General features: G+C 43.7%; 1 protein-coding gene across 1 annotated transcript in view; it reads left to right on the top strand.

Annotated features, from left to right (window-relative positions):
* Positions 1-10,844: 10,844 nt before the first annotated feature.
* Positions 10,845-24,737, top strand: part of STT3B (STT3 oligosaccharyltransferase complex catalytic subunit B) — a 109,483-nt gene continuing 95,590 nt past the window's right edge. The window contains exon 1 of the mRNA XM_055414755.2: positions 10,845-11,906. Coding sequence (XP_055270730.1) covers positions 11,605-11,906 — 302 coding nt within the window. The 5' untranslated portion in view covers positions 10,845-11,604. The remainder of the gene's footprint in view (positions 11,907-24,737) is intronic.

Here is a 24,737-nt window from a genome sequence, read left to right as displayed (position 1 = left end):
TTATTTGTTTATTTATTTGGTTGTGCTGAGTCTTAGTTGTGGCATGCAGGATCTTTATTTGCAGCATTCAGGATCTTGTTCCCCAACCAGGGATCAAATTCAGGTCCCCTGCATTGGGAGCATGCAGTCTTAGCCACTGGACCACCAGGAAAGTCTCCAAGCCAACCCTTTCTCAATGTACATTGTTGATGAGCCCTGGAAGGTGGGTCTCTCACACTCTGGTAAGGCAATTGATTTGAGCCCAGATAATAGACAATTTATCTACTGAAATTATAAATATTACAAATTTCCATAAGTTTATCCAATCAACATACTTCGGAAAAATTACTTCTTTATTCATTTTGTCCTTGTTTGTAGTGGCATAAAATTGAAAGCAACTCAAACACCCACCAGTGAGTTACTGATTAAATTAATATGCTACATCCATTCTATGGAATATCATGCAGCTGTCAATAGGAATGAAAATTTTCTCTATGAACTGATGTGGAAAGATCTTGAAGATAAATATTTAGAAAAAATAATTAAGATAGAGAAAAGTGTGTCAAGTATGTAAAAAGGATGGAAAAATAAGAAAATATATGTGCTTGCCTTTTCATAAAGAATGCTGAAAGAATACGAAAGGAAATAATAAAAATGGTTTCCTAAGGGAGAAAAGTGAAGGACTTTGGCTTCAGGACAGAGGAAGGGAGGCAGAGTCTTCACGCAACTCTATTACCTCTGCAAAGCCTTCAGTAATAGTAATGATAGTGATAATGATAGTAGCAGCAATAAATCAAGATCTCCAATGTACATAATTTCAGAGACGAGGAATACTGTAGTTCAGGAGGTGGCAAACTACAACGTGCAGACCAAATCTGACCCAACAGCTTCTGATAAATTGCTTTATTGGAACACAGCCACCTCACGGGTCTATATCACAGAGTATTTCTTATCCTCTTAGCCAAGGTATTTGGTCAGGAATTGGCACTTGATCAAAGAAAGGCCAATCAGACTCACTAAAACCCAATTTTAGGATTTTTGCTTGAACTATCCACAAGACCAGATGTGCCTGAAGAAGTGACACTGGGGCCCTGGGGCAATAGAAAGTCAAGGTAATCACAGTGGGGTGGCAGGGGCGGGTAGTGGGTTCTTGCCATGACCTAAGAGAAGATAAGTTAATATCTGGGAGAACTTTGTTTTCCTTAAAAAGGGGAGACATACATGATTGACACTTCCTGTTCCCCTAACATTCTGCTTCAAACACTGACATGATGTCTGGATCTTCAGCAGCTATTTTACAATGGTGAAGCAGCAGTCAAGAGAATGAAAACCAAACTTGCAGGGCTGTGGAGAGTCAAAAAGTCTGCTGCTCTAGTTATTTGACAGGTTCCTGTGGGCAGCTGACCTGCCTCTTGAGAAACCTGTATGTAGGTCAGGAAGCAACAGTTAGAACTGGACATGGAACAACAAACTGGTTCCAAACAGGAAAAGGAGTACATCAAGGCTGTGTATTGTCACCCTGCTTATTTAACTTATATGCAGAGTACATCATGAGGAACGCTGGGCTGAAGGAAGCACAAGCTGGAATCAAGATTGCTGGGAGAAATATCAGTAACTTCAGATATGCAGATGACACCACCCTCATGGCAGGAAGTGAAGAGGAACTAAAGAGCTTCTTGATGAAAGTGAAAGAGGAGAGTGAAAAGGTTGACTTGAAGCTCAACATTCAGAAAACAAAGATCATGGCATCTGGTCCCATCACTTCATGGGAAATAGATGGGGAAACAGTGGAAACAGTGGCTGACTTTATTTTTCTGGGCTCCAAAATCACTGCAGATGGTGATTGCAGCCATGAAATTAAAAGACGCTTACTCCTTGGAAGGAAAGTTATGACCAACCTAGACAGCATATTGAAAAGCAGAGACATTACTTTGCCAACAAAGGTCCGTCTAGTCAAGGCTATTATTGTTCTTCCAGTGGTCATGTATGGATGTGAGAGTTGGACTGTGAAGAAAGCTGAGCACCGAATAATTGACGTTTTTGAACTGTGGTTTTGGCGAAGACTCCTGAGAGACCCTTCCATTCTAAAGGAGATCAATCCTGGGTGTTCATTGGGAGGACTGATGTTGAAGCTGAAACTCCAATACTTTGGCCACCTGATGTGAAGAGCTGACTCATTTGAAAAGAACCTGATGCTGGGAGGGATTGAGGGCAGGAGGAGAAGGGGACGACAGAGGGTGAGATGGTTGGATGGCATCACCGACTCAATGGACATGGGTTTGGGTGAACTCTGGGAATTGGTGGACAGGGAGGCCTGGTGTACTGCGGTTCATGGGGTCGCAAAGAGTCAGACATGACTGAGAGACTGAACTGGACTGTGGGCAGCTTCAGGGAGCTGCCAAAGGTCACTTGACTTACTGGCAAGACCTGATCCAGGATGCAACTCTCAGATGCCCGTCCTGGGCTCTTCCACATGAAAGGCTCTTCAAGTTCTAGAGCCGAAGTTGAAATGTCAACTTTAATCTCATGCCATGTTTCCCAACCTATGTCTGCGGACGAGGTGTTTCACAGCCTCTTAATGGGTATTATGAGGAAAAGAGGTCCTAGGGTCAAATAGGCTTAGGCAGTGCAGGGTAAAATCAAGTTATTGCAAAATTTTCCAGAGCACTGAGTATGGCAGTACTGATCACAAATTCCCAAGGGGAAAATAAATGATGTTGTTTTTTTGTCTGGGGGGTATGCGGTGCCACACTGGGTCTTTGTCGCTGCTCGCAGGCTTTCTCTAGTTGCAGCAAGTGAGGACTGCACTTCATGGTGGTGCATGGGCTTCCCATTGCCGTACCTTCTCTTGTTGAAGCACACGGGCTTAGTTACTCTTTGTAGCACATGGGATCTTCCCAGGCCAGGGATGGAACGAACCAGTCCCCCTGCACTAGCAGGGGGATTCTTAACCACTGGACCACCAGGGAAGTCCCCATGTCTATTTTTTGACCAGGAAATCTTGTTTGTTTTCTCCCAAAGAATCTTACGGGGTAAGTGTGCCTTAGAAATTGTTTGGGTGATTAAGTGGTTTCTTTTCACATTTGCAGGTTATTTAGGTACATCCTAAGAAAACTGATGAGAAAAATCCTGATAACCTTGTCACTCTTTGTTTCCTCTGGGTTAGTTTATCCATAGCTGTGTAGCAAATTACACAAGGCCTAAAATAATACACATTTATTATCTCACAGTTTCTGTGAATCAGGAATCTGGGTGCAGCTCAACCAAGTCCTCTGGCTCAGGATGCCTCCATAGGCTGCAGTCATCTCAGGCCTGGGCTGTCAAGGTATCTGCTGCTAAGCAAACTCTTGTGGCTGCTGGCAGCGTCAGGTCGTCACAGGCTGCTGGCCAGAGAAGATAGTTCTATGCTACATGGGGCCCCTTTACGGGACTCCTCATAATATCATTGTTCACTTTCCTGGGAGGGGAGAGAAGAAAAAGGAGATGGAAAAGGAGAAGGAGAAAAATGGAAAGGCAGAGAGGAGAGGGAAGGGGGAAGGGAGGAGGAGGGGAAGGAGACGAGACTAGTTATTTATAACCTAATTTTTTAAAATATTTATTTATTTTTGGCTGTGCTGGGTCTTTGTTACTGCGCGGGCTTTTCTCTAGTTACAGCAGGTGGGGGCTACTCTCTAGCTGGGGTTCATGGGCTTCTCATTGTGGTGGCTTCTCTTGTTGCAGAGCATGGCCTCTAGGGCTCTCGGGCTTCAATAGTTGTGGCTCCTGGGCTCCAGTGTTAGTCGCTCAGTCATGTCCAACTCGTTGTGATCCCATGGACTGTATCTTGCCAGGCTCCTCTGTCCACGGAATTCTCCAGGCAAGAATACTAGAGTAGGTAGCCGTTCCCTTCTCCGGGGGATCTTCCCAACCCAGGGATCGAACCGAGGTCTCCCACATTGCGGCAGACTCTTTACTGTCTGAGCCACCAGGGAAACCTCCTGGTCTCGAGCCCAGGCTTAATAATTGTGGCGCACGGGTTTAGTTGTATGTGAGATCTTCCTGGACCACGTCCCCTGCATTGGCAGGCAGATTCTTAGCCACTGGGCCTCCAGGGAAGTCCTATAACCTAGTTTTGGAAGTGACAGCCCATTACTTTTGCTGTATTCTGTTGCTTAGAAGCGAGTCACTCAATGCAGCCCACACCTAGTGGAGGGGATCACAGGGTATGAACACCAGACATCAAGGATCACTAGAAGTGGCCTACCACACCCAGTCTCTGAGATTTTCTCGCCACCTTACTGCCTGCTAGTTTATCCAGGAGATATTTTGGTGAAATAGCATGCCTGGGTGGTAGCTAATTTGAGACAGGCACTCTCTAGTTTGAAGAAATGGAGAAGTGTTCAGGTGGACTCAGGTCATCAGGGATTCTCTTCAGGAGACCCACAGAAGTAAGTCTCACGGTCCATCTGTCATCATTCTAGATACGGAAGTAGTCCGAGTAATAGTGTCAAAAACCTTCGTGGATTGTATGCTTCCGTCGTGCTGGGTGTTGGTCCCAGTTGTCCCGGATTGTTTCCTTTATTCCTCACTAGGACCCTCAGTGGGCACTTCCCTCGAAACTCAGTCGGTAAAGCGTCTGACTGCAATGCAGGAGACCTGGGTTCGATCCCTGGGTCGGGAAGCTCCTCTGGAGAAGGAAATGGCAACCCACTCCAGTATTCTTGCCTGGAGAATCCCATGGACAGAGGAGCCTGGCGGGCTACAATCTATGGGGTTGCAAGAGTTGGACATGACTGAGCGACTAAGCACACAGCACAGGACCCTAAGTGGAAGGTGCTCACCCTTATCCACGCTTTGAAGATGAGGAGACCAAGGCACACAGAGGTGAAGAACCAGGCCAAAGGCCATGTGACTCAGAAGCCGAGCTGGGGCTTGATCCCCAGCAGGCAGGCTCCAGAGCCTGTGCTCTAAACCACCAGCTAACTCTGCTTCTGGGAGTTCACAAACGCATCACTTTTCTCCCACATCTCTCCCTCTACGCTTCCCTCTCCTCTCTGGGGCTACAGATCACCATCAGGTCCTCTGACTGACACTTATCAAAACGCGATGATATAAGAGTCAAGAGTTCCTCAGTCAACAAAGATTTATAAATGCCAATTCAATGCCAGACTCTGGCTGCCCCCGCCTGTGGTGTGTCCAGTACAGGAGTGTTGGTCATGCTGTTTCTGTTCCTCTAAAAAGGATGAAACCTTCTCTGACACCTGGGCCTCTCATGAGATACAGAATCATCACTTAAATCTTTCTTGCCCACAGTGGAAATGCCAGGCGCTGAGAATCAGTCATTTTGTCTTTTCTTGGCCTGACTTGATCCTCCGTGTACTTTCTAAGCCAGACTTTCAGAAAAACGTAGTTTACAGGCCCTGCCTCTGTACCCTTTGCTTCCCTCTCCACTTCACCCACTGCCATCTGTTTTCTGCTCCTTACTGCTTCCCCACACCAGCTTTGTGAAAGGTAACTGACCAACTCCTGGTTACCAACAGGGCACACTTCCCCGTGGGGCCATGCCCTTGTCTCTGTGCCAGCCAGCCTCCCTCTGTTCCTCTTCTCCACTGAGCTGCTGGGACAGCACCCTCTCTGCTCATTCTCCCATCTCCTTGGCTCCTGCCTCACCTCCCTTGCAGGCTCACTTTTCATCTTAATTTGGGATTTCCTTAGGGTTCTGACCCCAATCCCTTTCTCATTCTTTCTAAATTTGATTCCACCAACATTTCATCAATAGCCCAACCTTTATCCCTAGATAACCTCTTCCTCTTGAGCAACAGATCTATCTTCCTCTTTTTTTAAAAAAAAATATTTATTTGGTTGTGCTGGGTCTTTTTAAAAAATGTATTATTATTTTTTGGCTGTGCTGGGTCTTTGCTGCACACAGGCTTTCTCCAGTTGTGGTAAGTGGGGGCTACTCGCTAGTTGTGGTTAAGTGCTGGCTTCTCATTGATATGTCTTCTCTTGTTGAAAAGCACAGGATCTAGGGTGTCCAGCCTTCAGTAGTTGTGGTGCATGGGCTTAGTTGTCTCCCGGCACGTGGAATCTTCCCAGAAGAGGGATTGAACCCATGGACCATGCCCTGGCAGCGAATTCTCATCCACCAGACAACCAGGGAAGTCCCGTGCCGGGTCTTAGCTGCGGTGCACAGGATCTTTAGCTGTGGCATGCAGGATCTAGTCCCTGACCAGGGATTGAACCTGGGCCCCCTGCATTAGGAGCGGGGAGTCTCAGCCACTGGACCACCAGGGAAGTCCCCAGATCTCTTTATGTGCCTGCGTGGGTCTTTCTGTCTACGTTTTGGACGTCCTCGAGAGTCTGAGCACACGTCCAAAGCCGATCTGACCACCTTCCCTCCAAGTCCGTGCCTTGTCTCTTGAGCTCCCCGTTTCTGTGATGCTGTCTCCACCCCCGACTCATCTGAACTCTGACTTCCACCATCAGTTTCTGGATTCCTCTCTCTTGACACCCCTCCAATCTAGTTCTTCCTCTGGATCCCACCTCTGTCAACTCTCACCTTCCCAGTATACTCTTCACATCAAACCTTTTTTTTTTTTGCATCAACCAAGTCTGATGGTTTTATTGTTGTCCTAAATGCTTTGATGACTCCCAGCTGCTTAAAAGTTAACACCTCAACTCAACAAGGCAGACAAATCCTTGATAATATGGCTCTTACCTCCTTTGCAGCCTCATCTTCCAACACACCTTCATTAACACTGAGCTTTGAGTATTTCTTCCAAGGACTTCCTTGTTCCTGTTTGAAATCCTGCCCTCCCCCCACCCCCTTCCTGGTGTGTCTAGTGAATTTTTACTCAGGTGTCATCTCAAACATTTGTTCTCCTCAGAAGCCCCGAGGTGGAACTGGGTGCACTCTCTCCTCCTGATGTACCACCACTCCGCTAATCACACTGCATGGCTTACAACTGACTGTCTAACTCCACGGAGACTTGAACTCAGTGAGGACATTATAAGCACCTAGTAAGATCAAGAAATGCAGAGAGATAAAACAATACACCCAAGCTTCATGCACAAACTGGAAACTATTCTGTGTTGGTGAGCTGGAAACCGAGAATTAACCTTATTGCAATTTATTTCTATGGGTTCCTTCGTGGTTCTTCAGTAATGCATTCCTCTCAGAAGTAACTTCTGAAATATCAGATGTTGGCACTTGGAGCTTGATGAGATTTCTCAGTGGTTCCCCCTTCCAAAGTTCTTTCCACAAACTAAAAAGCCTCTTGATGAAAGTGAAAGAGGAGAGTGAAAAGGTTGGCTTGAAGCTCAACATTCAGAAAACAAAGATCATGGCATCTGGTCCCATCACTTCATGGGAAATAGATGGGGAAACAGTGGAAACAGTGTCAGACTTTATTTTTTTGGGCTCCAAAATCACTGCAGATGCTGATTGCAGCCATGAAATTAAAAGACGCTTACTCCTTGGAAGGAAAGTTATGACCAACCTAGATAGTATATTAAAAGCAGAGACATTACTTTGCCAACAAAGGTCCGTCTAGTCAAGGCTATGGTTTTTCCCGTGGTCATGTATGGATGTGAGAGTTGGACTGTGAAGAAAGCTGAGCGCTGAAGAATTGCTGCTTTTGAACTGTGGTGCTGGAGAAGACTCTTGAGAGTCCCTTATACTGCAAGGAGATCCAACCAGTCCTTTCTAAAGAAGATCAATCCTGCATGCTCATTGGAAGGACTGATGCTAAAGCTGAAACTCCAATACTCTGGCCACCTCATGCGACGAGTTGACTCACTGGAAAAGACTCTGATGCTGGGAAGGATTTGGGGCGGGAGGAGAAGGGGACAACAGAGAATGAGATGGCTGGATGGCATCACCGACTCTGTGGACATGAGTTTGAGTGAACTCTGGGAGTTGGTGATGGACAGGGAGGCCTGGTGTGCTGTGATTCATGGGGTCGCAAAGAGTCGGACACAACTGAGTGACTGAACTGAACTGAATCATTTCAAAACACACACCTGATCATCTTTCTCACCCCATTTCACACATACTGCATCCTTCTTAAAGCTCTTCATGGCTTCCTATTACTCTTTGACTACAACAAAAGAAAAAAGAAAAAACACCTCTTACCATGATCCACGCCATCTGGCCTTTTCTTCAGCTCCTACTGTCTGTGTTGTGGCCATACTACTCCTTTCCTGGGTTCCTTGTGCCTGTCTTCCGAGCCCCACTGAGGGCTCCTCTGCCTGTGCTTCTCTGGGTAATTCTTTTCATCCTTCTTCCCCTGGGCCATTCACTCTTACCTCCAGACCTCAGCTCTAGTGCTGCCTCCTCAGGGTAAGGTTTTCATCTTGTGTGGATCAAATCCCTTCCACTGTGTTTGTCACACTCCATTTTTGGTACTTAGTAATGTGATGGTTTAGTCAATGTCCATGTCCCTAGGGCTGGAACCACATCCCTCATGTTCCCTCTTGCATCCCATTGTCCACATCGAGCTTGGCATAAAGGTGTTCTGATATAAGCCCCAGGAAGGGCATGGAGCTTTCAGTATAATCAACACTCAGTAAGTAAACACTTGACTGAGTTTTCACGTAAATTAAGATTTATGTAAAATTGGTTTCTTGGGCTCCAAAATCAATGTGGATGGTGAATGGGGTGAAGAAATTAAAAGATGCTTGCTCCTTGGAAGAATAGTTATGACAAACCTAGACAATGTATTAAAAAGCAGAGACATCACTTTGTTGACAAAGGTCCATATACTCAAAGCTATGTTTTTTTCAGTAGTCACATACAGATGTTAAAACTGGATAATAAAGAAGGCTGAACACAAAAAAAGTGATGCTTTTGAACAGTGGTGCTGGAGAAGACTTTTAAGACTCTCAGACAGCAAGGAAATCAACCAGTCAATCAACCTAAGGAAATCAACCCTGAATATTCATTGGAAGGACTGGTGCTGAAGTTCCAATACTTTGGCCACCTGACGTGAAGAGCTGAGTATTGGAAAAGACCCTAATGCTGGAACATATTGAGGGCAAGAGAAGGGGGCGACAGAGGATGAGATGGTAGGATGGCATCACTGACTCAATGGATATGAGCTTGAGAAAACTCAGGGAGATAGTGAAGGACAGGATAGCCTGGTGTGGGGTTGCAAAGGGTTGGACACAACTTAGAGACTGAACAAGTTAGCATAGAAGGTTTGGGCTTTGACAGAGAGTGTCACAGACTCATTCAATGAATACCCGGGTCTGTGAGTGCGTGAGTAAACGAAGTTCAAGAGTAACAGTTTTCCCTTCTGCTTTTACCCTCACGGATACTCTGTATTTGTGTATGTTCCTTAATAAATTTTCAAAATATTTCCAGATAAGTGGTCTAATTTGATATTAACAACTGACTTGAAGAGTAGAAAGGGCAACCATTTGCAGATGACTTGTCCAATGTTACATGGCTAGTAAGCAACAAAGTGGAACCAGAACCAAGACTAGTTACTTTTCAGACCAGGGCTCTGGCCATTAAACAACAAAAAGGAAGCAAAAGAAGAAAATGCACAACTGAATAGGCCGCATCTACACAAAAGACAATAAATAGAGATTAAACAAATAAAAACGATTTATTTTAGGCTGATAGACCCTGGGTTCATTGAACGTAGGCGCAAGTTCTCTAAATTCTGGCATGTTAGCATAGGTTAGAGCTCTGATAAAGAGCACGTCACCTAGAATTCTGGTACAACAGGACTCAGTTAATATTCTATCATGCTGCTGCTGCTGCTAAGTCGCTTCAGTCGTGTCCGACTCTGTGCGACCCCATAGACGGCAGCCCACCAGGCTCCCCCGTCCCTGGGATTCTCCAGGCAAGAACACTATCATAACTTTCATTAAAATTTGGAGGTTTAATAAATGTCGGCTATTAAGTCGTTAGTGGGAAAGTTTATTTCTGGAAACCTTTTCATTCTTTCTTTAATGAGACTATTTATTATTGTAAGGAAAGGAGAGAAAAGTTAATCACTTAGTGGGCTAAGATTACGAAGCTGGATCCAGTTGTTTTAAAGAGCAGCCTCTAAAAAAAAGTAAAGAGCAGCCTCTAACGATACTTGTTCATTTAGCTCATATCAGAGCACTTCTAATCTTTATAGACGCTAATTTTTATTGAAAATAGTTTCAATAAAACTTGATTACCCCACTTACATTTAAACTCATTTTGCTTTGCGTTTAGTGTACCCGGTAGCACTTTCTTCTGGGGGCAGGGGCGTGGGTAAACGGGGAGAAAGATGCAAAAATACAACCTAGACGTGCAAAAATTCGTATACAGGAATCCGTAATTCGCTGTCACCTGCTAAAAACAGGATTGGGTAATAGCTGAAAGTCCACAGAAAGTTTCACTCGACTGATGGAATGTACGCAATTGTTAACAACGATGTCCTACATTTGCCCACATTTCCAGAGAGTCAACGTTATCTCTGCATTCAGGAGAATACAAGAAGCGAAAAACGCCGGAGAAAGTCGCACTTCGCTTGCCCCACGTGGTCCTTCCCGAGCTGGGGGCTCCTCCGCCGGCTCCAGCGAGTTTCCAGCGCCGGCAGACGCGCCCTCGCGCGCGACCTTTGAAGCCGGCGGCGGGTCGCAGCTCGCAGAACGGGATCTGAGCGCGGCCGCGGGCGGCTCACTTGACGCGCCAAGTGCGGGCGCCTCGGGGCTGCCCGGCTCTGCGCGCCCGACCTACGCGCCGCGCACTGGGGCAGAGCGCCTGCGCGCCCGGTCACGTGTGGGGCGCTCCGCGCAAAGCGGGTTAAAAGTGACGACCGCGGAGCGCCCGTGAGAGCCGCGCCGATCCGCGCGGCGCCCGAGTCCCCTCAGCCAGTTCTAAGGGAGGCGTCCGGCTGCCCTCTACCGCGTCCCGCCCTCCCGGCCCGGTTCAGCTCCGCGCAACGCCTAACACACTTCCTCGCCGCCTACACCGCCTCTTTCAACTGACAATGAAGCCGTAGCCGCGCAGCACGGCCGCTGCGGGCCAACGGGCGCGAGGCCGGGAGGGGGAGGGGGAGGGAAGAGGAGAGCGGCTGGGCCCCGCCCCGCCCCAGATCGCACTCCTATTGGCCGGCACCAGGCCTCCGGGCCCGCCCCCTAACGGACCTGTCGCATTGTGACAGGCGGAGGGGCCAGTTCCTGTTGGGTCGGGGGCGGAGTCAGAGGTAGCCTGAGCTCCGCCCGGACGCCCAGGGGCTCCTCCTCCGGTTCCTCACGGCGCGGCGGGCGGCGGTTGTGAGGGGAATGTCACTGCCGCTCCGAGCGGTGGTGCCGCCTCCGACTGCTCCTGCTCTTTCTCTGGCGCCCTCGTCCCGTCAGCTTTCGCCGTTGCCGCAGCTGCACCGAGGAGACGGATGGCTAGAGGGGCGCCGGGGCCATCCGAGTTGAGAGAGCGGCGGTCGCGGCCGCTGCTGAGCCGGAGACTCCCCGCCGCCGCCGCCACCCCCAGTTCTCTGGCCTCGCGGCGCTGAGGGCGGGCGCGCGCCGCGCTCTTCCCTCCTCCCTCTCCTCTTTCTTCCTCCTCTTCCTCCTCCTCCTCCTCTGGGTCCCCGCCCAGCACCCCTCGCACCAGGCGGCGGCGGCGGCGGCGGCGCGGAGCGAGACCCGCCGCCGGGGCACAACATGGCGGAGCCCTCGGCCCCGGAGAGCAAGCACAAGTCGTCCCTCAACTCGTCCCCGTGGAGCGGCCTCATGGCCCTGGGGAACAGCCGGCACGGGCCCGGGGCCCAGTGTGCGCACAAGGCGGCGGGCGGCGCGGCGCCCAAGCCGGCCCCCGCGGGGCTGTCCGGGGGGCTGTCGCAGCCGGCCGGCTGGCAGTCCCTGCTTTCCTTCACCATCCTCTTCCTGGCCTGGCTCGCCGGCTTCAGCTCGCGCCTTTTCGCGGTCATCCGCTTCGAAAGCATCATCCACGAGTTCGACCCGTGGTGAGTGCCCGCCGCCCCTCCCCCCCCGCCGCCCGCTCTGCCCGGACCGGCCGTGGGTCCCGAGCGCGGGCGCGCCCCCGCCCGCGGGCGAAGTTTCCCCGCGCGGGACCTTGACCCCGGGCCGGGCGTGCCGGCCGATTCCGGGGAGGGCGAACGTGGCTCCTCGCGGCCGGCTCGGCCCCCTGGCGCCCTACCCGCCTCGCGGGATGCGGGACGGCGGACTCCCCGCCTCCCCACTGCCCGGGGCTCTCAGCTGCTCGGGCGCCTTTTCGGCTGCCTTGGGTGGGATCGCCCATGGGGGTGCCCCGTTGCACTTGGAGGTGAGTCCCGATGTGCCGGAGCCTCGTCTGCCCAGACTCGCAGTTGTACGCTTTTACGTTGTCTCTCTGGGCTCTCAGACGGGAAGGGAAAAAGCGAGGGAGCGAGGTGTTAGAGGAAAGGAAATAATATCCCTGAAAGTGATCTGAAAGCTAGGGACGCTAATTTATTTAACGGGAGATATTGTTAAGAGTGGCTTTTTTTTTTTCACAGCCCTTAAGTGCATTCCGCGCCTCACCGGTCCACAATTACCTTGGCTCATGACACCTAACTGAACTGTCACCCTCTGTGTGTTATGCACAATATCCGACAGCGTTACATTAGTTCCTTTATTGGTCTCTGTAGGAAGGTTTGTGGATTAGAGAACAAACAGTAGCATAGTGGATGGGAGCCCTGGATTTTAATACTGAAGTTGCACATGGCATCAGGGACTGACCTCAGATTTTAGGAAATTACCCCATTAAGAGCACTGGCTAATTTATCTAGTTTAATTCATTGGTCTGTGATAGGAAGAGTGCTTTAATTTTTTTTTGCAACTTGCCCAGCCTAGGTTAAGTTTCTTGTGGGTTTAATTTTAGTCTTGAGTCTGTGCTTTTTAACTAACTGAATTCATCTTGACCCATCACCATTGCCTTAATCTTACTTCCTTATAATCAGACCCGACTAAACTGGTATTTATCGCTGGGATTAAAGAGAGAGAAAATCTTCTTAAGAGTTACTAAATATATGACTAATAAATATTTGGGGGAGTGATGTTAAAATACCAATTGAAGTTCTGTCACAGAGAGAAAAATTGGTAGTGCATCATCTGTTGAACACCAGAGGGGCCCACTCCTGGAGAATTCAATTTACATAGATAATTAACAGCTGTGACATGCTTCCATGAAACGTTTTCAAAAGCATTCGAGAGGGTTTTCTTTTTTCTTTTTTAAAATAACTTTTGTATTACTTGGAATCACAGAAGAAAATAAATTTCCTGTGAAGCCTTATGAACCAGAGTATTCCTAGTCCTAGCTTTTAGACACATAAGCAAGTGAGATAAAAATGAAATTGGAACCAGAAAATGAAAACTGCTAATATGTTGCTGAACAATGTGAAAAGAGAAAGTTCTGTTTTTTCAGATTACAAGAGCAGAAGTGCATGGTTGGCCAAATGTTTTGGGTAACAAAAATTGTGAATTCTGTTTCTGGAGAGTATAATTTTTTAAAGCAGAATTTTTATTAGTAACATTGAAGATTAAAGATTGAAGAGAAATTAACAGCTGCATAATGAGACGATTGGTATTTTTCCTTATTTTGAAGTAAGGTTAGACCTGTGCATCAAGCCAGCCAAAGTTTCTACTAAAATTGAATATTATAGTCATCAAAAGTCTTACAGGATTGCTTCACAAATAAGTTTTTTTTTAATATGGCAAAAAATTAAAAGTTGATTCTTCTCTAGTTTTGAAAATATACTCCAAGGGTTTTTGGAGGATTTTTGTTTTCCAAAAACCCTTTTTTACTCACACAAAAATTTGTTTTGTGTCCCTTTTTCTATGTATAAGACACATTTTAGAAGCATCCTTTAGTAGAATATATAACATTTGACTTTGATTCATATACTCTAAAGTTATATAAACCTCAGAAATCTTAAAGATCTTTTTGATGTAGCTCTTTAGCTTACTGATAGTTTTAATATTTACATTTTGTTATATTCTTGGTTAAACATTTATGTTCATAGTGTTAGATAATTCTGACTAGTAGTAAATAACCTTTTATAATAAAGGAATTTTCCCTATCTTTTATTGTGAATGGAGATTTGCCAGTATAAATCTTAAATATAATTCAGATGACTTAGAATTTTCAGTCAAAAAAAAATATTCCTTGTTCGCTCACTTATGTTTTTCCTGTCATGTCTTTCAAAGAATTCTGGTATCCTTAAAATCCATTCTTATTGAAAAATTTAGATTTTATAAGTAGTTTTTCTTCAAAGCTACTAATAGTACCAGCACTTTGATTCTACAAACACTCAAGTATTATACTGTCTTGGGAGTCTCTCAGTTACTGTTTTAACATGTAGCAGTGACATGAACCTTTAACAATATTTGAATGTTCCTCTCAGGTTCTGTACCCACAAACCAATTTTTCTCTGACCTTCCCTGGCTTCACTTCTGAGGTCTTTTTAGTGAAAAGTTTACTTCCTCTGTTTGATTGTAAGTTATTTCTATAAGTTTTAACAGTAGTATTTATATTGTGTAAGACTCTAGTTAGCTGCCAAAAGTGACTCATTGTCACAAAGTTATATTCGTTTTTTGAAAAGTTTGTCACTCAAGTTATAAATCTTACCAGTTGTTAGAAGGCGTGGTATGTGATGTTCATTAATGTTCATTGAATTTTAAAGTACACCGCGGTTTTTTAGAACTTCACTGCATTTTGGGTAATGATCTGTTCCCCACTTCACTTTGGTAATTTTCCCCCTTATCAGTTGAGTTGATCATACATGAGGACACAGTTTGAGAATTTGTTGTTTGTACTTGGCAAACATTTGGTTGACCAACTTGTTTAGCAGCACCTAATTTTATCTTTTTATCTGGCACAGAATGTAGTTTCTGCTTATTTTTGTTGTAGCTGTTAATACTTTTATATTAACTGAGTGCTTTTCCCATAAACATTATCTTCTTAAATTGTGGTAACTTTTCCCACAGATGCAGCGGAAAAGCTCCCTATAAAAGAGGAGTTGCTCTTTTCCTCTGCCTGCAAGGGGAGAGGGGTTCTCCCTGGAGGCCTGGAAGGAGAATTCTCTCAGCTTTGAGTTTTGACTGCAGTTAACTGTAAAAGGGTAGCAGGGCAGAAAGCTGCAGTTTATGGAATTGAAACTTGGGAGGCAATTTTTCATAGAAACTTTGGTATAAATAGGTTAATTAGTACAAACATGTTTTCAGAGGAGTGATAAACCTTTGGAACGTAAGCTGTTTGTAAGTTGGGGACTACTTCCTGTACTTTGAGGTCTCCCTGTTTTTGTTCACTTGACAGATGACAAAAAGAGGCTATTGACCTCAGTTCTGAAGATGACAAAATGGGTAACAAAACCAATTTTAGAACAGAAGTGTCACAAAATCTTAAGTCTGTTTACAGAATCGTTAGCAACAGCAATCCAGAGGCCCTTCAGAACAGGTATACTGTCACTGATTTCTTTGTAATTTAAAACTTCTCAAGCCTTGAGCTCTGGAGATCTTTCCACTTGTAAGAATACATAGGGAGGAGGCGCAGGGAAGTGTGTGGAGCGCCTGGGTTGGATGAGGGGATTGGACCTGCTCCCACTGGCTGAGTGTGGTGGCTCCTGTAGGTAGTAATCACAGGTTTCCTGAGGCATCTCATAGGTGCTGGGGAAGTTAGACTCTGTCAGCAACCACTCTGGAACTTTTTTCTGTCTTTATTCATGTATTGAGGGCCAACTTGAATAAGACTGCCATAAGCAGTTTGCACAACGTTGGTCTGAGAAACTTCGATTAAGGAATTGCATTCTAGGTTCTGACCCAGTTATTATGAATATGGGCAGACGTATTAGCCTGTCCATGCTTTGTCTTTTCTGATTTTTATGCTTTCAATAAGTTTTGGGTGCTTTGTGCAGTATGAGAAAGTGTTAAAAGTTGTCTTCATCGTAGTATCTTATTATGAATCAGTGCATACATGCTCTCAGAAATAATGGAATGATTAATATTCTCAAGTGACTGAAACATTTTTTCCCCTCATTTTGTTTACTTTGAAAACTTAATGCTATTAGGGAAAGACAATACTGCAGTTAACCTGTATTATAAAGCACTATACAGTTCAGCAGCTCGGTATATTGCTTGATTGTTATATTATGAAAATTTTCAAGCATACAGAAAAGTTGAAAGATTTTTACAGTGAGCACGCATACTGAACATGTAGATTCTGCATTTTGTTGTTTAGTTACTAAGTCGTGTTCGACTTTCTTGTGACCCCATGGACTGTAGCCCTCCAGGCTCCTCTCTGTGGGATTTTCCAGGCAAGAATACTGGAGTGGGTTGCCGTTTCCCTCGCCAGTTAGTATTTACTTAATTTGTTTTATCATGTCTTTCTATCTGTCCATTACTGCTTTTAAATCCTGCTTGTAGGATACTAATAGTACACTGTAATGTGAAGAATGTTATCTTTGTTCCTCAACTCTGTGATAAAGAGGAGCTCTTATCTCTGGGTAGCATTTATTTTCTATAATACTTGAATATAATGAGCATAAATACTGTTTAAATATCATCTTCAAATTGAACTGCAGGTTAGAATTAGATTCAGTGTTTCTGGGTTTTGGTTAGTAACTCACCTGAGTACATTATTCGTCAGTGCTTTTAGCCCAAGTCTGTTAAACAACTTGAAAGTGAAAAGAAAATGAAGTCGCTCAGTTATGTCCGACTCTTTGCGACCCCATGAACTGTAGCCTGCCAGGCTTCTCTGTCCATGGGATTTTCCAGGCAAGAGTACTGGAGTGGGTTGCCATTCCCTTCTCCGAAGTTGAATCCTATATCTCAGGAGAAATTCTGAAGGTATTGATGTTGGTTTTATTATATTTAGTTTTTGTGGAACTCCTAAACTCGTTTGAATCATTGGTGAGCCTGTGCTTATTATGAGTTTCTTTCTTTCTATTTTTTTTTTATCGTTTGGGCTGTGCTCTATTGCTGTGCAGAGACTTTCTCTAGTTGGCGCTGCATGGGCTTCTCACTGTGGTGACTTGTAGAGCACAGCCTCTAGGGCGCAAGGGCTCAGTAGTTGTACATGGGCTTAGTTGCTCTTTGGCCCATGGAATCTTCCTGAACCAGAGATTGAACCCCTGTCCCCTGCATTGATCGGTGGCTTCTTAACCACTGGACCAACAAGGAGTCTTCTGATGAGTCTTATTCATGCTCTTTTTTTTTTTTGCCATGTTTCATCCACATGGAATGTGTAATTGAGTATTATGTATGATTGCAAAAGTCCCTGCAATAAATGGGAAGAAAGGAAAACATTTTCAAACAATGTAGGACCCTCAGTTGTAACACATGGGCAAAATTAATACTTTTGAAAAGGAAAAATATATAAATGGTTAACCTGCTATTCGATCTTTACTCCTTCATTTGCTTAATCTTTATTCTGGTGGCTTCTTTGTTTTTAAACCTCTTGCTCTTTTTCTGAGAGGGTTTCTATGATCTTACTTTATCTTCTTACACAAAAATAATTTCCAGGAATTTAGAAATTGACAGAAAATGTGTGCTTAGTCGCTCAGTTGTGTCCAACTCTTTGCGACCCCGTGAACCCCACCAGGCTCATCTGTCTATGGGGATTCTTTAGTCAGGAATATTGGAGTGGACTGCCATGCCTTCCTCCAGGGGATCTTCTCAACCTAGGGGTCAAACCCAGGTCCTCCCGCATTGCAGGTGGATTCTTTATGGTCTGAGCCACCAGGGAAGCCCAAGAATACTGGAGTGGGTAGCCTATCCCTTCTTCAGGGGATCTTCCCAATCCAGGGAGACCCAGCGATGGAACCAGGGTCTCCTGCATTTCAGGCGGATATTTCGCCAGCTGAGCTACCAGGCAATACTATAAGGTTAAAAGAAAAATCTGTTAGGGGAAGGTCAGAGCTGGAAGCAATAGGAGCAACTACCCAAGGCTCTCATATCTTAGGTAAATGTAGGTTAACTGGCATTTGTAGACTTGCCAGGAAACCGAACTACTGTTTGGAGCCTTATTTCTTTGGAAAAGGATTTTCATAGTTTTCAATGAGCCTTATTTCTTTGGAAAAGGACTTTCATAGTTATAAATTAAAGACATTTAAACAAACATATTTTGGAATATAACCTGTATTTAAGTTGGTAAACATCTTTATGTTGTTCAGGTTTGTACTATTTTTAGAAAAGCACATTTCTAGGAAATTGTGACTGGTATACTAAGCTGACCGTGTCATCTGTGATTTTTCTTTCTTTGGAACTTAATATTGCAGGATAACTTGAATGTATGTTCTAAAAAGTGGTAAATGCTTAGTTTTTACATGGTCTTATTACTTGATTTTAGATCTTAGAATTGAAGAGATAAGGTAACGTCTTTTATTTCAGTAGATAAAAGATATTTCAATGCAATATTACTCTCAAAGATGGAATAATACAGGTCTTCCTGTTCTCCAGAATCTGTCCCTTTTATTTCATCTTTTGCCTCCAAGGCAGGATTAAATGACAGCGTCCTCTATTTAATTTATGTTTTTTAATCAGCCACCCTGATTTAAGTCTTAACACGTTGGCCTATCAGAATGCCTGGGCACACACAGTTCCTGCTCTAGCTAACTACACACTCACTAGTTGGATGATGGCTAATTACTTCGTTTGTTGTGATGTAGGGAAGAGAGAAGAGTTGATGGTGGCTGAAAGTTGTTATACCTGAATGACTAGGCAGTTTTCAGAGAGGGGCTTTTAAGGGAATAGCTGAATGAGAGGGAAAAACAATTGAATCCAACTGAATGTTTTCATTTAAATTTGTCTATAAAAAGTTGAGAAAAATGAAGTTGGAAGTATTAAGCCATTCCAGTTCAGGGAATTATAGTTGTTAACTGTTCAGTGGCTAAATAGTGTCTGACTCTTTGCTCTTGGAATTCTATAGTCTAAAGGACTTTTTTAGAGAGTTAATGTTTGTCAGCTTGTCTTGTTTTCAGGACAAAGATTCTGACTGCCAGAGGACTGGAGTACTCTTCTAAGATAGTATAGTTGTGGGTTGGACAAATTCTTTTGTATTTTCTTTGCATCTGTGTTTGCATTAGAGGAAGTTTTTTGAGAAGTTGTTTGGAGATTGTTACTTCAAAAGATGAGGGGAAGTTAGTGTCTTCAGTTCAGTCGCTCAGTCATGTCTGACTCTTTGCGACCCCATGAATCACAGCACCTCCCTGAGGCCTCCCTGTCCATCACCAACTCCCAGAGTTCACTCAAACTCATGTCCATCGAGTCGGTGATGCCATCCAGCCATCTCATTCTCCGTCGTCCCTGTCTCCTCCTGCCCCCAACCCCTCCCTTAAATTGACAGTCTGGGAGATGTTCGCAGTCAAGTTTAGCTATGGAAATGGCTTTTGTGTGAAGTTTGACTCTTTTAGAACTGCTGCTGCTAAGTCACTTCAGTCGTGTCCAACTCTGTGTGACCCCATAGACGGAAGCCCACCAGGCTCCCCCGTCCCTGGGATTCTCCAGGCAAGAACACTGGAGTGGGTTGCCATTTCCTTCTTCAATGTGTGAAAGTGAAAAGTGAAAGTGAAGTCGCTCAGTCGTGTCCGACCCTTAGCGACCCCAAGGACTGCAGCCTACCAGGCTCCTCCATCCATGGGATTTTCTAGGCAAGAGTACTGGAGTGGCTTGCCATTGCCTTCTCCGCTTTTAGAACTAGTGATTTTCAAAACTGCATCAGTTATCTGTAATTTCTGTAAGTTACTAGTTTCCATAGTTTAACTTTTCAAACTTCTATTTTTTATTTTTTTTTCTTTATTCTTATCTCACGGGAAATATTACTGCAGAAAAACATAAAGAAATTCTGTATTTCTGTTAGTAAGTACTAGTGATTTGCTGATAACCAAGTTGGTAATATTTCTTTTGGAATTTCCTTTTAATTTCTTTTTCATGCCTTGAAGGTTTATTATCTATTCTCAAGTAGTTAAAGATTTTTCTTCATACTGTGAATGTTCTTTTCTTTAGTGAAATCTTGCAGATGACTTGGACTGAATTTAGTTTTTAAATTTAAACTATTGGATTCCATTTTTTTAGATAGTTCTTTTCTTGGATTCCATTTTTTTTAGATAGATAATATTAAACAGTGTATACTGTTTTTCATACTATTTTAAAAATTAAAATATAGTAATGCATAATTAATTTCTAAAATGTTAGTATATGCATACCTTAAATGTGCTGCTGGCCAAAACCTGGAAACTCACTTGTGATTATCATGCCTTTTTAATTTTTTTTAATTGAAGTGGAATGGACATATAATGTTAGTTTCAGATATATAACATATGATTTAATATTTGTATACATTTTGAAATGATCACCAAGGGAATTCCAGTTAACATCTATCAATCACCTTATATAGTTACCCTCCCCCCTTTTTTTACTGTGATGAGAACTTTTTAGATCTACTCTCTTAGCAATTCACGCTTATTCTTAAAACACCAGTAACTCCTGTTAAGTAGAATGGAACCTGTTTAAGTAGTTTTTATTATTAAAGTAGTTATTAGACCATCTTACGTATGTAACTCACAGGAAAAATAATCGAGTACAGAATTACTGGAACGTGGCACTCTTAGTTTTTGAGATATTCTGAAAATGTCAAATATTTACATAAACAAAAAAAAAGCATATTCTATCAGTGAGAAGATACTCAGCTTCAGTCTTTTAAAAATTTTTCTCCTACGGCAAAACACATTCTGAAAAGTATATAAACCTCATGTACAGTGTAATGACTGATTATAAAATAAACACCAGTGTGACCATCACCTACATCATCAAAAGAATTGCCACCACCAAAACGTCCCCTGGTGGTCCACTGCCTAAGACTCAGAACTTGTAATGCAGGGGGCACGGGGTTGATCCCTGATCAGGAAACTAGATCCCATGTGCTGCAACTAAGGCCCAGTGCAACCAAATAAATATTTTTTTAGGAAAAAATTGCTGCCACCTCAGAATTCTTATTGTGTGCTTTGTCAATCCATCCCGCTCCCCACCACACACTTGATAGTAATTACATTCTGCTTTTTCTTATACGTGGTATAATTCTGAGTGCATTCCTAAATAATATAGTTTTGCCTATCTTAGAACTGCAGAAAAATGAACTTGTGGCTTTTGTGTCTTGCTTTTTTGTTGTTCATCATTGTAAGATTAATCTCCAGTGCTTGAAGGGTGTTGAGAGTATGTCGAAAATAAGGTTTGACAATAATTTGATTAACCATACTTTTCAACCACCTGAGGAGGTTGCCTGCTCTTTTGCATCAGAAGTATCTGTTAGACAAGTTTTTTTAAAGGTATGGAGAGATTTAATCTTTTCAGACCAACTACAAAGAAGAGGGTTGGAGGAGGAGACATCACTTTCAGGAGACAAATGATAATTAGATAAATGCAAAATTATTGGCTTTTTAAACTAACTTTTGGCAACTGTTCTTTTTAAAGTATATACTTTAAAATTTACATAAAGAAAAGTTGCTGTAGTTCTTGAAAGAGAATGTTGAAAGGGAATCTGAACTATAGGAATTTAGGAAAACCCTAAGACTGGACTGTTGAATGTGTTAATGTTTCTGTAGAGGATTGTTGAGTCCAGGTTGTCTGTGATTATGTGTGGATATGATGGGCTGTTGAATAGGTTTCTTTTCTCTGAGTGTTGTTTTCATGTTGCTTTCTTCCAGTCTTCCATGGCCACCACTTTATTCTTTTCTCATATTGTTACCCATTTGGGTTCTTCGGGCTTCCCTTGTGGCTCTGCTGGTTAAGAATCTGTCTGCAGTGAGGGAGACCCAGGTTCAATCCTTGGGTTGGGAAGATCCCCTGGATAAGGGAAAGGCTACCCACTCCAGTATTCTGGCCTGGAGAATTCCATGGACTGTGCGGTCACAAAGATTTGGACATGACTGAGCGACTTTCACTCTGGGTTCTCCAGTCAATAGAAATTGATAAGAGGCCTCTTTAATCAATAAATATTGATTAAAGGACTGCAGCAGGAGGGAACAGAAATAAGTAATGGGATCCCTTGCTTGCACTCTGCAGAGGGGTGAGCTGGTCCCTTAGGGGTGATGGTAGGATTGGAGGGTCGAGTCAGTTGGGTGGCTTAGGTGGTCTTTCTACCCCGTTGATGCTGTGTGCAGGGATAATGTGCAACTTGCTTTTGGTCCTGGCACCTCGGAAGTAGCGGTTTTTTGGCCTTTTTATGTGGTGGTTTTAATAATTTACCCCAACCTGCACATGCACAGAATTATTTTTAGTCCCTTATAGTTTCTTTGTATTCTGTTGCTCAGGGAGATGTTTGTCCATGTACAAGCACTGTAGGAAACGGTCCCAGGTCCCAGCCAGTTTCAATATCTTTTTTTCTTCTATTGATTTAGTAGTTATCTTGGTCTTCAGGAAGAATGTGAGAGGGGTGATAGTAGAATCCTTTCAAAAGCGTCTTGAGGGGATAAATTTTTTTTTCAGAGAAAGGTAAAGAAGAGGTCGTTGATCTTTATGTAGGAACTTAGTATTTATTGGGGTGTGAGAATTTGTCATGTATTAGGAAGTGATTTTTATCAGATTTAATGGTATTTTTCTGCTGTGTATTAGTATGGAACCCATGCTACTTGAATGGATAACAGTTGGTTTCTTTTGTGAACAAAAAAGACTATAGTTAATTCACTAATAGTTGAAGGCGAAGATAAATCTCGGACTGTTTTTCTTCAAACTTCCAAGTGAGCTAACCGGTATTCATAAGGAAGATGTATTTACTATACTTTCTTCTCCAAATCCCATGTAATACATGCCAGAGAGAAACTTTGAATTAGGCTCTGTTTGTATAATGGTTCAACTTAATGATTTAAGCTATTTTAACACCTTCAGTGTTTCTCGCGTGAATTCTTCAAGGAAGTAGCTCTGTTTTTCTAAAGAAAATGTATTAACTATTAGAAAATGCCCAGCATACTTCTTTCAGAGATAACAGTCCAATATAGTTTATCTTTTTTGTGAGAGTTAGTTAGGTACAAGTTTTATTAATCCCAGTATAAAGCAGACTGACTTCAGTTAAATTTTGTTTCAGTTCAGTTCAGTTGCTCAGTCGTGTCTGACTCTTTGAGACCCCATGAATCGCAGCACGCCAGGCCTCCCTGTCCATCACCAACTCCCAGAGTTCACTCAAACTCATGTCCATCCAGTCGGTGATGCCATCCAGCCATCTCATTTTCTGTTGTCCCCTTCTCCTCCTGCCCGCATGACTGTTCATTTAACTAAATAGGCCAGAGTCATTTTGAAGAAGATTTTAACACCTGTAATGTAAAAACACTTAAGAGTTAAGTTGTTATTCCTTCTTTGCCTAAATTATTATTGAGATATTTTTGTGGTGTTATGGTGCTTATTTCCCCCTCTAATGAATAACAATAATTTATAATTTGTTATTACTGTACAAAGACAAAGGAAGATCCTTAAGAAGATGATCTTCCTAGAATACCTACATTATATTGGGAATGTAGTGAATGTTCAATAATGATAGCCACATTTTATGTTTTGGTCATGACAGTGATGGAACGAGAAGTGCTTACTGTGTAATACTTTGATAGACTTTGTGCTGTCAGGAAACTCATGTGTAGTTGGGATAAAGTGATTTATAATAAGTCATATTTGGTCTAAATCCTCTTCTGTGTGTACTCAGTCATGTCTGATTCTTTGCAACCCCATGGGCTATAGCCTGCCATGCTCCTCTGCCCGTGGAATTTTCCAGTCAGGAATACTGAAGTGGGTTTACCATTTCCTCCTCCAAGGGATCTTCCCGACCCATTGAACCCTTGCCTCCTGTGTCTCCTGCATTGGCAACCGGATTCTTTACCAGTGTGCCACCTCGGAAGCCTTAAATCTCCTTGGAGTTTCCTAAATGTTGGGAGCTTTGAATGTGTCATTTGTATGTTAATGAGTGAAGTTTGGAAAGCCCCTGGCTCACTTGAGGATGGGAGATGGTTGCCAGTGGGTCTGACTTCCAATTCCACCCCCTGACCTCCAGGGAAGGGAGAGGAGCTGGAGTGATCTAATCACTGGAATCACCAGTGGCCAATAATTAGTCATTCCTATGTAACAGTCTCCATAAAAACCAAAACAACTGGGAGTTTGGAGAACTTCTAGGACCTTGTGGAGATTGAGTGCTGGGTTCGGAGAGAGCGTGGAAGCTCCGTGCCCCATCTGGCACACCATCTCTTTCATCTGGCTGTTCGCGAGTTCTCTCCTTTTACATTAAACCAGTGATCTACTCAATGAGATATTTGAGTTCTGTGAGCTAGTTTATTAATCCAGCTCAAGGGGTCATTGGACCTCTCATCTGTAGATGGTTGGTTAGAAGCACAGGTGACACCTGGACTTGTGATTGGCATCTGAAGTTGATGAGGTGCTCAGTCTTCACCTGTGGGATCTGATGCTGACTCCAGGTAGATAATGTCAGTTGAGTTGTAGGACACGCAGCTGGTGTTGGAAAATTTCTTGGTGGTGTGGGAAAACACCCCCATTCCCTGCCCCCGTCACACACACTGGAGTGCTGTGGTGAACTGCTTATAGTGAACATCAAGATCTTACTCTGAATAAAGATGTCATTTTAATGTTAAGAAAGAAAGAGTTGAAGAAAGTAGATGATAATGTTTGTAGAAGTAATCTACCTGAGCATCAGGAATTGCCATCAGCAAGTGAGAGATGGCTATTTGGATGGATGGATACCTTAGGAATAATTTTAAGGGAGGGAGATTTTAGTTCCATGAGTAAATATTTCTTCCAAATACCAGCAACTCTTAAGTAAAAGTTTTGTC

Source organism: Moschus berezovskii, chromosome 24, assembly GCF_049115385.1.
Source record: "Moschus berezovskii isolate FMDL1 chromosome 24, NW_MosBer_1.0, whole genome shotgun sequence".
Classification (NCBI taxonomy): domain Eukaryota; kingdom Metazoa; phylum Chordata; class Mammalia; order Artiodactyla; family Moschidae; genus Moschus; species Moschus berezovskii.
The sequence above is the reverse complement of the archived record's forward strand: the minus strand, read 5'-3'. Positions and strand labels throughout refer to the sequence as shown.